Consider the following 13,864-nt stretch of genomic DNA (forward strand, 5'->3'; position numbering starts at 1 on the left):
CTAGACCAGGGGTTCCCAAACTTTTTTGAATCACGGCACCCTAGCCTATCAGAATTTTTTCGCGGCACCCCATGGCCCAAAAACAATGAATTAGATTGGGTTTATATGCGATTCTTAGGGTCAGTTATGTGCTAATGGGCAGGATTTAATTCTGTTTGTACACATTTTATGATTGGCAGCCTCCAGCACTGGTTTTGCCCATAAATAATTAACCATAAATAAATTGAATTGGTCCTGGACCACCAACCTGGGGCACCCCTGCAAGTGTCCCGAGGCACCCCAGGGAGCCACGGCACACAGTTTGGGAACCACTGCACTAGACACTACTTTGTCCTTAAGAGTTTGTGCTCTACGATATATGAAGTGCGGTGTTCTTGGTAAAATGTTATTTAGAGTGGGATCCTTTAATAAGAGTTTCCAATTTCTTTGGAAAATGCGCTCTACATATTGATGATGACTGAAATATTGTAATATTTTTGTTCCTGTTTTAGAGTTAGGTACTAGTAAATTTGTCCCGAGGTAGATTTTCTACCTCCTCCAATGCTTTGTCTAGCAACCTATTATTATAACCTATATTTAAAAACTTTTTTTTCATTATTGAAGTGCTCTAATCGTAAGATTCTTTCTTTGAGCAGTTCCTTTTGAGGCGGATAAACTGGCTTTTGGGTACATTAGTGAGCCACCGTTTCAAATGGTTACTCTTGGGATCAATAAAAGTGTTTGAGTCAGAAGGTTTGATAAAAATGGAGGTTTCTACACAGTTATTTTCCACATGAATGTTAAGATCTAAGAAATTAACCATTTCTTTTGCTGATATTAAAAGTAAATTTGATGTTAAGAGCATTAGAATTTAAAAAAAAGTACAAAATGTATTTAAAATAGTTGTCACCATTCCAAATAAAAAGAATATCATCAATATATTTCCTCCATTGGACCAGGTTGGCCCCCCATTCATGACCACGCCATACCATTTTGTCTTCCCAGCGTGCCATGAAGGTATTAGCATAGCTGGGGGCAAACCTGGTGGTCAATGAAATGGGACAAATTTGATGTTATAGAATTGGTTCCAGCGATAATGGGACGGCCAGGTGGATCAATTAGACTCTTATGGATTTTCGGCAATAAATAAATTACAGGGACCGAATATTCTTTGTTTAAAAGAAAATCTGCTCTATCTTGTGTATCGCTGGAACCAATTCTATAACATCAAATTTGTCCCATTTCATTGACCACCATCTGCAACCTCTTGATATCAGTAATAAATCATATCTTCATGACACTAAAGATACCCTAATAAAATTAGTGAGGTAAAATGGGAAGAAACATTTTATTTGGTAACAGCTGACGTTACCTCATTATATACCATTATCAACCATAATGATGGTCTTGAAGCGATTAGAGAAACTTTAATTACTACTGATATGGAACCCAACCTTCAGAATTGTATTCTAGAAGTTATTCATTTTATTCTACACAACAATTATTTTAATTTTGATGGCTCTTTTTTTAATCAAGAGTTTGGTACAGCAATGGGGACCAGGTTTGCCCCAGCTATGCTAATACCTTCATGGCACGCTGGGAAGACAAAATGGTATGGCGTGGTCCTGAATGGGGGGCCAACCTGGTCCAATAATGGAGATATATTGATGATATTCTTTTTATTTGGAATCTATTTAAAATACATTTTTTACTTTTTTTAAATTCTAATGCTCTTAACATCAAATTGACTTTTAATTTCAGCAAAGAAATGGTTAATTTCTTAGATATAAAGATTCATGTGGAAAATAACTGTCTCAAAACCTCCATTTTTATCAAACCTTCTGACTCAAATACTTTTATTGATCCCGAGAGTAACAATTTGAAACGGTGGCTCACTAATGTACCAAAAAGCCAGTTTTCCGCCTCAAAAGGAACTGCTCAAAGAAAGAATCTTACGATCATAGCACTTCAATAATAAAAAAAAAGTTTTTAAATAAAGGTTATAATAATAGGTTGCTATACAAAGCATTGGAGGAGGTAGAAAATCTACCTAGGGAGGATTTACTAGTACCTAAGTTTAAAACAGGAACAAAAAACCTGAACTTGAACATCCCGATTATATTACAATATTCCAGTCATCATAAATATGTAGAGCGCATTTTCCAAAGAAATTGGAAACTCTTATTAAAGATCCCACTCTAAATAACATTTTACCAAGTACACCGCACTTCATATATCATAGAGCACAAACTCTTAAGGACAAAGTAGTGTCTAGTGCAGAGCTGGGCAACACCGGCCCTCCAGATGTTAATGAACTACACATCCCAGGATGCTTTGCATTAGTTTTGCTATGTGGCCATGCTGAAACTGATGCAAGGCATCCTGGGATGTGTAGTTCATTAACATCTGGAGGGCCGGTGTTGCCCAGCCCTGGTCTAGTGCATTTATGAATAAACCAATTGGAGGGACTATTAGAAATAAAGGCTTTTATAGGTGTGGGGACTGCCCAATGTGCAGAACCTGTTCTACCACAGACAGAAAGACTACAGAACTTTTTCTTAATAATCATAATTTTAAAATTAACCAGTTTCTTACCTGTAATTCTCGATATTCTATTTATGCCATTATGTGTTCATGTCATAAATTATATATAGGCAAAACCACTAGAGCACTAAAAGTGCGTTGGTCGGAACATATATAAAAAGGGAATTTACCGACCACCTTTTCTCCATGCACTTTAAATTACACCACCAGAGCTCCACTAACAACATTATTGGTTTTTGGGGCCTGGGGCAAATAAAAAAAAATTGGAGACATAATACCAGAGATAAACATCTTGTACAAAAAGAGATGAGGTGGATCTATGACCTCAATAGCCTATCACCTCATGGATTAAACTCCGATTTTGAGCTCAAGTGGTTTTTATAAATTGTACTTTTAAATTGTATTTCTTAAACTTGTATTTTTAAAATTTGTTATACTTCTTGTACAAGTTTAGGTATTTATACATGGTCAGTTATCTTTGTTGTGAATTATTTTATATATTGCTATTATGTACCTGTACCATATAAAAATATGTGACCAAATCATAATAAGTAATTATGCCGTTCGTCACTTGGAGTGACGTTCTCAGTGCTTCAATATGTGGTCCACCCAGCTGCATTTACATATCTGTTTCCTTATTATTAAAGCGGTGGAAGTGATGTTTGTGTGTCACTCGCCGCTTCCTTATTCCCCCTGCTATAGGAGAAGTAGCGGTAGTGACGTTTGCGCTTCAAGCACGTGTCACCCACCACTTACTAGCTCCCGGAATTGTGCCTTCCAGTACTAGACAGGAGCGGAGGAAGTGACGTATGCACTCCAAATGCGTGTCACCCGCCACTTCCTGGTCACGGAATTTCGGCTCAAAAGACGTTTTCTGCTTGATACAAAGTGCTGCGCATTTTACTATTTCTGTCACGCCACATTATCTATATATTAATTTAGGAATGAACCCAGTATTGACTGTATTTTTGAGGTTTTGACCCTTTTGCCTACATTTCCGGCCCAATCCCCTCCCCAATGTGGGAGTGTATTTTTGATTAATGACCACCATATAAATACCTCTACTTATCACAGTCACTCTCCAACCTTGAAAAAAACAGCTAGTCTGTCGAAATGCGTCGGTGAAGAGGGACTGTGCTACCTGTTTCGTTGCATCTAGTGACTGCCTGGCCTAGTGGTGGATGGCCATACACCACTCTCAGGTATTGTCATCTTTCACCATCTTTGATACCCACACAAAGCACCCATGCTTTTAAATTAAAATCATTTTTAATGAGAAAAAAAATAAATTTTCTCTTTTTTTACTCAACACTATATCGGGGAGTCAACCCTCGACCCCATGACATCATCAGGATTTGAATAACAAAGATACCTTTATAGGAGTATCCCTGACTGTACACATGAGAGACAGTATGCATTGACTACCATCTACCCTATCACTTAAAGACACAGAGGTGGCCCAAAGTTTGATAAACATACCTTGACGAGCTTGTATACACTTCACTTTGTGTGAGTGAGGGCACGATATCCTATTTGGGAAACCCCTTCCTTTCTTCCTTGAATCAGCTACTCTCATTCTAACATATCCTTTTTTTCTTTTCATCCTTTGTATGATACTCCTCATGTGAGACTATTAAAACTGAAACACATTCGGACGAACAAGAACCCAACGCCTCTACATCTTTTTTTTTTTTTTTTGCGTAAGATAATAAAGAGTCTGTGGTAGGGATCTTAAAAAATGCTGTATCTGAAGTATTAAAATGAGTTGAGGGACTAAGCAGGATATTGCAGCTGTAAAAGAAAGAAAAAGCCTACCTGAATTGAAGTCAACAGGGAATTTAAGAGACACATAATACCAGGGTTTCATGTGAGTAGCATGTAACTGTTACAAACCACCTCTGGCATGTCTGTGTAACTGCAGCCTGACTCATGTGAGTGGCCTGTTCAGTCTCAGCTTCTACATAATTAGGCCATTACCTCTATGTGTCCGGTTATCCAGCTGCAGGTAATCTGTTTATCAGGAGGCTTATCCTTTCCCAGCCATCCCGATTGGGACATGCTCCCTATATTACCCAGCCTGCCCTAGACTCAATGCTGGTTATATCCTGACAAACCTTTGTCCTGTCTAGTTTCATATTGACCAAGCCTGTGTTATCCTGTATCATGACTTAGTCCTTGCCTGTATACCCTGATAATGTCTAGCCCTGTGTTCACCTACTTGGATCTTTTTCCCAGAGTTTGCTTAACCCTTAATGTGCCTTTGCTGTGCTTGGTCCTGTTTTTCCCAGTACTTGCTCCATTGGAGCTTCTGTTTGTATCCTGGGATTATACCCGTATCCTGTCTGTAAACCGTAACTGCTCCATAGTCACTTTAACATCTATTCCGTTCTTGCAATTTCTGTAGCCAGTTGTTTGTCTGTCAGTGTGTTACTGGTATTAGCTGATTGTTACAGCTATTCCCGCAGTTTGGCTCTGTATGTCTGTGTATCGCAATTGTGCAGCTCCACAGTACAGTCTGTTGCCAGTATCCAGTTTAGTTCCTCTACACAGAAGCTATCAACAACCATTACACTACACCTCGACCATTGCGGTCAACTACCCTGTACCTGTGCTAACATCTGCAGTACATTGACACTAGTGTGCACCATCTGCCGCAGTGGAGTCAGTCGCACACAGTAGTGTTTTTTTGTTCATTGTCTGTCTAGTCTGTCTGGTCCTTGCTTTGTGTCCTAGTCTGACTCCAATTCTGTCCTTTAAGGACTACTGGGCAAGAGCAATAGCGCCACCTAGTACCACGTGGCTTCGCCCGCAACAGTAACCCTGGTGGGAAATCCGGATTATTCCATATGGGAGTAAGAAAGGATATAGGAATGGTAGCGGAACATTTAACAGAGTAAACGGTCAATAAGTGTGGGAAGAGGAATTTTTTTGTAGGTCCATAGGGAGGACAAGTCTGGGGAGTTTATATAGTTGGACTCAGTATCAAGCTAAGAGGCTGTCCTGAGAATAGTGCAAGGCCAAATAAAAGAGTTTCATATTAGGGTGTCCTCTACCACCCCTAGAGGTTGGCCTTTAAATACTAGAAGACAGTTGGGGGGGGGTTTCCCTGCCACATAAAGTGTTTGGATTTTGGAGCTTATGAAGGAGGAAAAGGAGAACTGCCATAGGCAGAGTCAGGAAAGGTAAAGCCATTGTTGAGCATATATATGCTGGATGTATGAATGAATCAATTAAACATCTGGTCATATACTATGATTGACAGTTGAAACTGGTGTACTGTTGCATGGTGTACTGTCTTTATGGCTAGTTCTACCTTTGTGTATCATAGGACAACTCAGCAGCTATTTACTTGTGTTCCATAATACACCAGATGTGCCTTTACTTTATAAATGAATCCAGAACTATGAGAAATAATTATTTTATCACCATTTTGTATCTAAGAAGAATGATGGCAATTGCACCTTTCTCTTGGTCCTCCTACTCACGCCTATCTGCGTTGATCTATTCTATTTCCTTAAGTATGCTGTAAGTAACCACTCTCATTTCAGGGCACTAAGACTTTTGACAGCCAAGCAGGGACCAATCCTGGGGAGACTTGCCACCTTCACCCAGGTTTTCTAAGCGTCAGAGTTCACAACAAACAAATTATCATAAAATCAGGGCTACTATAGATATAGTGAGCAGAAATAAAATAAGTGCATGTCACCTACCTGTAGGAAGTGCCAAACTGCAGAGTATTAGGACCCCGGAACAAATAAGGAAAAAGGCAACAGAGAAACGTCTACCAACGTAAGAGGCCATAACTGTACTCAGGACTCTCATTGGGAGCTCTACGCAGCCAAATACCACTTGTACAAGATATATGCTGAGCCCAAACCGCTGCACATCCATAGCAAGGGCAAAGAAGCAGAAACTACCGGAGAACCTGGAGTGTGACAAAATAAAGCCAGAAGTGACAAAACTTGCAACAAACTTTATCAACAAGAATGCAGATGCAGGCTTTCCTTCCCTATAATGCTCGCACGACTTACAATAGCACAAAAGTACAGTATAACTACACTCCCATGACACTCAGACACTGTGGCGCCAAGAGGGGTTGACGGGAGTGAGAAAAGAGACTGCTGCTGCAGCAGTCGCTCTCCCCAGCCCAACCCAGTGCACTGTCAAAGGGGTGTGCCTAGCACCACCTATTGGGAATGACTAACACCACCATTGGGTCTGTCTAACACCGCCAATCAGGCGTGCACTCACTACAATATAAAAAGTATCTCAGCCACACCATAATCTCCTGCCTATTTCAGTTTTAATCTTCTAATTACTGTGTAACAGTACATGCAAATAAAGTCAAAATCATATATGGATGATGCAGGTACAGTATGTATTGATATGACAATGGTGTAATATAATTAATAATGCTTATTTTAGTGGAATACAGGTCTAAAAAGCAAAAGTCTTTGGTAAAAGGTATGGTACTTGTTTCCTAGCACGGCGCCCATCGTATGCCATCGCATACCACTAATTAAGGTATGCGATGGGACCCGATTTTCGGGTCCTAAGACCCTCACTGTACAATTTTAATATCGCGTTGCATCGCATAACAATGGCATTACAATGGCATGCGATCAGAACAGACACCCTGTACAGCCACCCTGATGGGTGATTACTATGTTAAATGCACCCCCATTGTTAACGTCACCCCCACTATCAATGCCAACCCGAAGCGTGGCGAGCGCAGCGAGCCCGCGAGGGGCGGCGGTACGCGTCCTCCGACCTTTTCATACCCCCACTATCCATGTCAGCGTGGAGTTGACTTTAGATAGTGTGGCGAGCGCAGTGAGCCACCGAACCCGAAGCGCGGCGAGCTGACGCGGAATACATGTGAAGTAATCCGCGTCCCCTCGAGGGGCACGCTGCGCTCGCCACGCTTCGGGCTCGGTGGCTCGCTGCGCTCGCCACACTATATAATATCAACTCCACACCGACGTGGAAAAGGTTGGAGGACATGTACCACCGCCCCTCACGGGCACGCTGCGCTCGCCACGCTTCGGGTTGGCGTTTATAGTGGGGGTGGCATTAACAATGGGGTGCATTTAACATATTAATCGCCCATCAGGGTGGCTGTACAATTAAAAATCGGGTCTGATCACATCGCATAGCATGCGATCGGGTCGCATGCTATGCGATGCGATCAGATCGATACGATGGCATAAGATAAAAATCGTTGGTGCCTTACTAGCAGCAATAATTGTGGGGTAAGGGCACAGCATCATTAGATTTATTTTTCTTATTTCTTCTTGGTACAGTATATCTATCGATCAATCTATTTATCTATATAGATATATATATAGATATATATCTATATATATATAGATATAGAACAGTGCGGCAGGGTGTCAGCACTCACAGGTCTCTCATCAACAGAAGATACAATACACAGACACGGCGGTCTTTTAGTTAAGCAACGTTTCGTGCTTTATTGCACGTCCTCAGGCTCCTGAGGACGTGCAATAAAGCACGAAACGTTGCTTAACTAAAAGACCGCCGTGTCTGTGTATTGTATCTTCTGTTGATGAGAGACCTGTGAGTGCTGTCACTCTGCCGCACTGTTCTATATTGGAGACATCTCCCAGCTCAGCACCCGGGCAAGCTGACCCATACGAGCCTGGTTTGAGTGCCATTACCTACAAATATATATAGATATATATCTACATATACAGTATATATATATATATATATATATATATATGCGTAGTGGCGGCGGCACTCAGTCAAAAAGAAGAGACAGGAGACCTGATAACTTCCAACGTTTCGAAGCGCAGCGGCTTCTTTATCAAGGTGCAAAAAACAACGTTGTTTTTTGCACCTTGATAAAGAAGCCGCTGCGCTTCGAAACGTTGGAAGTTATCAGGTCTCCTGTCTCTTCTTTTTGACTGAGTGCCGCCGCCACTACGCATATACACAGCCTGTCTCCTACAGGCTACATCTCGGCGGGCACCAGCTCATCGCCTACATCGATACGCACTGGGAGTGCCGCACCGCCAAACAGATTGTATATATATATATATACTGAAAAATAGCCCTGTATATATATATATATATATATATATATATATATATATATATATATATATATATATATATACAGGGCTATTTTTCAGTAGGCTCCAGCAGGAACTGAGGCTCCTATTCTAGTTCACTCTTTCTGACAAAATATTTATTATAAAACCATGTGCACTGCAGGTGAGGAAGGTGTAAAACCCCACCCAAATCTAATTATCTCTGCACAAGTAACACCTGCCTCACCTGCAGTGCACATGGTTTTGTCCATCTAAGAAATATTTTGTCAGAAAGTGTGAACTAGAATAAGGGCCTCAGTTCCTGCTGGAGCCTGCTGAAAAATCGCCCTGTAGATATATACATACTGTATATATGCTCCAAATTAGATTTCTCGTCTCTATACATACAGCATTGATATTGTTAACACTTGATATTAATTTATAGTGATATCATGAAGAACAGGTCAGGATTTAATTTTCATCTCAATTTACATATCTTACATTTTTTATTTCACAATATAAAGATAAGAAAATTAATATTTAGCTGTGCTTCATGCCCCGCCCCCCAATAAACACACACACACACACACACACACACACTAGCTCCAGGGTGTAACCCTTTGAGTGCCAACATCTCTGTGAAAGATGCTTAAAACATCAGCTAAAAATGCCAACGTCACTCACATTTGTTACATAAATTCAAATAAAAAATGTTGTGTAAAAAAAGATTCTATTTCCTATGGAAGATAAGCATTACAGGTCATTATATGGCAATTTTCACACCTATTTTGACAAAAACCCTCAAGGGGTTAACCTCCATTTGCATCTGCATAATTAGAAATATATTGAAGCGGTTCTATCCAAATTGAGCCAATGCTTAAATGTGTATAATGTAAATAATATATGACATACATTATTAATATACAAAACAGAAAAAAAAATAGAAACACTGATCTTTGCAATGAGCTCCGTACCACAGTTCAGCTCTGTACCCCCAGGCCCGACCCCAGTACAGTATGAACTTTGCATAGAACAGGGGCCTTTAGTAAATAAGGAGATCGTATGTCCCAGTACAGAGTACATGGCATAGTCTCCGCACAATTCCGTTGTCAAAATTCTCTATTCACGATAAATAATTGATTCGATCTGCTGACTGCATGCCGAGGTTTGCACAGCAGAGGGAAGAAGGTAGAATGAGCGAAGTAGGTTCTTGCAAAGAACACGCCTTGTATTATGAGACTACATTTTTTAGATATTTTTTAGAGTTCCTTGTGCGGAGAGATTACAGGACTTGTGGGTTCTATTTCTGAGATCAATAAAAGTCCTTCCTCTGGAGCAGTGATTTTCAACCTTTTTACCTTACGGCGCACTAAATAAGATTTTAAAATTGCCAAGGCACACCATGAGATCCCCACAGGGAAAAACACGTTGGCACCCACAGGAAAAAAAAAACCTATTGGCCCCCATATAAAAAAACAATCCCACTAGTCCCCACAGGTAACAAAAATAAAATACATTGGCCCTTTACATGAAAAGAAGAGACCAATAAATAACAGTTGAACTGGTGGTGGCTGTAAACTGGTTTGGGCATCTCTAGATCTGGGGGCACACGTGAGAACAGATCAAGGCACACTAGTGTGACACGGCACAGTGGTTGAAAAACACTGCTCTAGAGAGAGAGCTTGTTTCCTGGTCTGTCAATTTAACAGATAGTTTCATCAGAGATTTCTCAACTGATAACCTATATATCGCAGTCTACATATCACAGAATAGAGTTATTCCATACCCTCCAACTGTACCAAAATAGCCTTCGAGTTCGGTGGCCAAACTTGGAGGTGTTTTTAAAGGGGCAGTCATTTATAAGGCAAAACCATGCTTTGTAAATGATTGTTCCTTTAAAAAACCTCGGTCTAGCATCCCGCATGGCCGCCGATCTCAGAGGCTGTTAAATTTGGTGTCAACGAAACGCAGGAGGGGGGGTCGCGGGGGTCATAATATGTATACATAATGTTGCTCACAGTAGTAAAGCCGCTTACACATAATGACCATACTGTAATTGCCCACATTAGTAGCGCTGCTTATACATTACACCCACAGTTGCCAACGCAGCTTATATAGAGCACCCACAGTTGCCGGCAGTAGTACTCTCTCTTTCACACACACTTTATTTACCTAAGGCTGGCTGGCAGCTCATCTTCTCCTTACATTCTTCAGCCCTGCTCCCCTGTAGCTCCGCATTCTCTGTCTTGTATAGCTCCACCCCTCTGCTTCATGTAGCTCCACCCCCTTCTCAATCCCTGCTGCCGATTATGTTTTCCAAAGGGGTTTGGGATGGAGCTTCATGCTACCTTTCATGCAGTGTGACCGCCACAGGGTATGCAGTCGCATCCTCTGCTGAGTGGCTAGTGCTGGCACTTCACATTGCCTTCTATCGATTTTGGCTCCTGGATTTCGTGCTGCACTAGAGCCAGACTCACCCTACGCCCCTGTTTGCACACAATTCCCTGTTATATGTACTGTATGCTAATACAAAGTTACTTATTTATATATCATTTATTACAGAGTGCCCGACATCTTTTATTTCCATGGTGGTTTTACAGTAGTACACCTGCAAACCACTCATTTTGGATACAATTCTTTCCTTAGCTGATCTTTCTGATTATTCACCCGTTTTCCCTCACAAACATAACATAAGGGACTGTATAATCAGAGGTGTAGCGAGGATGGTTTAGGTGGAGCACAAGCACCAGGTACCAAAAACTTCAGAGCATCTCCCCTTTAGCATGGCCTGGCCATTGCTGGGCTCTTCCTAATTGCAGCCCAGGCTAATTGCGCATAAATTGCATGGTGGAGTGATGTCATAGGTCATATCACCGTATATCCGACCGGATTCAGAGTGGGATGTAGTTTTGCGAATCCTGAGCACAGTCCTGAGTACCTTTGGAAACTTAGTTACCAGCACGTGAAGCCTACACCTTTCTCTAATCTATTTATAGTAGGTTTCTCCATTGTTTTGCACCTTTACTAGACCACCAATCAGTTATGATTGAGGCTTTTAAGACCCCATGTAGACCAGGATTGGGCATACATCCCCAAACTATGCATACCACACAGTTTAGCACTTATGTTCCCCAATTACATGCTAGTAGTTCCAGTCATCCTACTATAATACATATCTACTCTTCTCATGTGGTATGACCATATTCTTTGTACAAGGCTTACGGAGTTAATAAAACAAAAATTAACAACAAATAAGAAAAAAGGGCCTGATTCAGACCTACTCGCTAGGCAGCATATATTCACTGACTATAGAGCGGGTAAACAGCACCCGCTGGGCGAGTGAACGCCTGCCCCCCATTGCCGACCGGTGACAAATTTATTTGATGGTCGCCGACCATCAAGTTTTTTTTTTACCCCTTCGCAAGTAAAAGTCGGTCTGGACTTTACCTTGGACATGACTGAATTCGGGGCAGACGCTGACATCATGTGACCCGAGTAGACTTCAACACGCCTGCATTTGCATGTGGATGCCCAGGAAATGCTTGTCATTATCAAGAGATAGCCCCTTGCCCGCCCCCTTCTCACCCCTTTAAGAACACCTCGGCCTGTGTCCACAGACCCAATTCGGGAAATAGCGTATGACCCTGAATCACCCCCAAAATTCCCAGCGTGCCAAGAGTTGTAGTTTAGTGACTCCTCGCTAAACTACAATTCACTCTGAATGAGGCCCTTAGACCAGTATTCAATTGTCCCGGAGGAAACATCAGGTGCGACAAACTGATGTTTTTTGTGATTTTCCCAAAATTTTCTCATGTATTTGTTTTGAGCTATACAATTTGGTAATCCGCCCCCCCACACACACACTCACACACACACACACATACACACACACACTCACAGGGGCTGCTTTGGGGGAATTGGTTTCAATGATCACTGGTAATTGAATACTGCCCTTTGTTTTCACATGAACATGCTTTTTTGTGTTCATTTCCAACCGAAATATGATTCCTAACACAGGAGGAAAGGTCAGAAAAGCAGGATAAAGAGAATCCATTGTGGTAAGATACAGTGGGCAAAATTTACTAAGAATACGACTATTTCTCAGTCGTATTCGTTTTATGTATACGACTGAATACGACTGTTATCAGTGGAGCATTTCATTTACACATTCGTATTCCGGAGCATACTGTAATTTACAAAAGTGTCGTATATTTGAGATTCATATTCTTTCATGTGGTATGGAGTTGTATTTTAATTGGTGTATTTTAATACAGCTTATACTAGAATACGCCTAGTATACACATGTTAAAAGTATGATTTTGTGAAATACACCTGCAATTTAAGGTGTATTTTTTTCAGTATTTTTATACAACTTGTACTAGAATACGCCTAATATACGTTCGTACTTTGATATACGACTTAATAGTAAATTTCAAAATTACATTGGAGTAATGTAAAATTTAATGCGTATTCTTTCGATGGCGTATTCATTTGTATTTTTGTAAAAATACGAACACAACAGGTTGTTACGGTCGTAAAATACAAAATACTAACGTTATTTTACATTAGTAAATTAAAAAAAATACTAATACGTGCCCGAATACGACTGAATATGAATACGCCAATTCCTACCGTATTTTGCTTAGTAAATTTCCCCCAGTATATGCTAAAGGACAAACGTTTATCACCATGACAGAGAAAGCCTGATGGTCATATTACGCATGGCAGGGGTACGGAATAAGTCAAGAGGTGTCGGTTTGGAAGTCGCTGTAGAGGAGTTTTTCTGGGTCTCAAGCTTCAACATCTGCAAAAGCAAATAAAAATGACTGTTCAGTGTCAAGTGATAAAAGATAACTTCCCTGACCACATACAGATGAGGCATCCTTTCTTGTTAGAGTTAGCAGATATGTACAAATAAAAGTGATCCTTCTGATACTGAAAGAATAACCTAATAACTGCTGAACACTAATAGTGCCTACACATGGTGCGATTCTTGGATGCGGTTTGAATTTTTTAGTCCAAAACGCATCGTGTGTAGTTCACATTGCACCATGTTTATTTTGGCTAGCAATGCAATGCACGCTCCCTTGTAGATCATACAGTAAGCCAAAGAAGTATGTGCAGCCAGTACTTTCTGTACTAGATCACATCTAGTTAAAATCGCACACTGTTGTAGCGTATCGCATGTGATTTGAACTACATGCGATGTGATCCAGTACAAAGCGCACCTAGCACACATCGCACCGTGCATGGGCACCTTAAAGGTGCTGACACTGGCATAGTAG

At 40.9% G+C, this 13,864-nt stretch overlaps 1 protein-coding gene across 1 annotated transcript in view; it reads right to left on the reverse strand.

Annotated features, from left to right (window-relative positions):
• Positions 1–13,864, reverse strand: part of LOC146045969 (solute carrier family 22 member 6-A-like) — a 63,717-nt gene that overhangs the window by 36,262 nt on the left and 13,591 nt on the right. The window contains exons 5-6 of the mRNA XM_083165119.1: positions 13,268–13,383; positions 6,234–6,448 (exon numbers count right to left, since the gene is read on the reverse strand). Of these exons, the coding sequence (XP_083021245.1) occupies positions 6,234–6,448; positions 13,268–13,383 (331 nt within the window). The remainder of the gene's footprint in view (positions 1–6,233; positions 6,449–13,267; positions 13,384–13,864) is intronic.

This window comes from Crinia signifera, chromosome 11 (genome assembly GCF_055691185.1).
Source record: "Crinia signifera chromosome 11, ASM5569118v1, whole genome shotgun sequence".
In the NCBI taxonomy this organism is placed as follows: domain Eukaryota; kingdom Metazoa; phylum Chordata; class Amphibia; order Anura; family Myobatrachidae; genus Crinia; species Crinia signifera.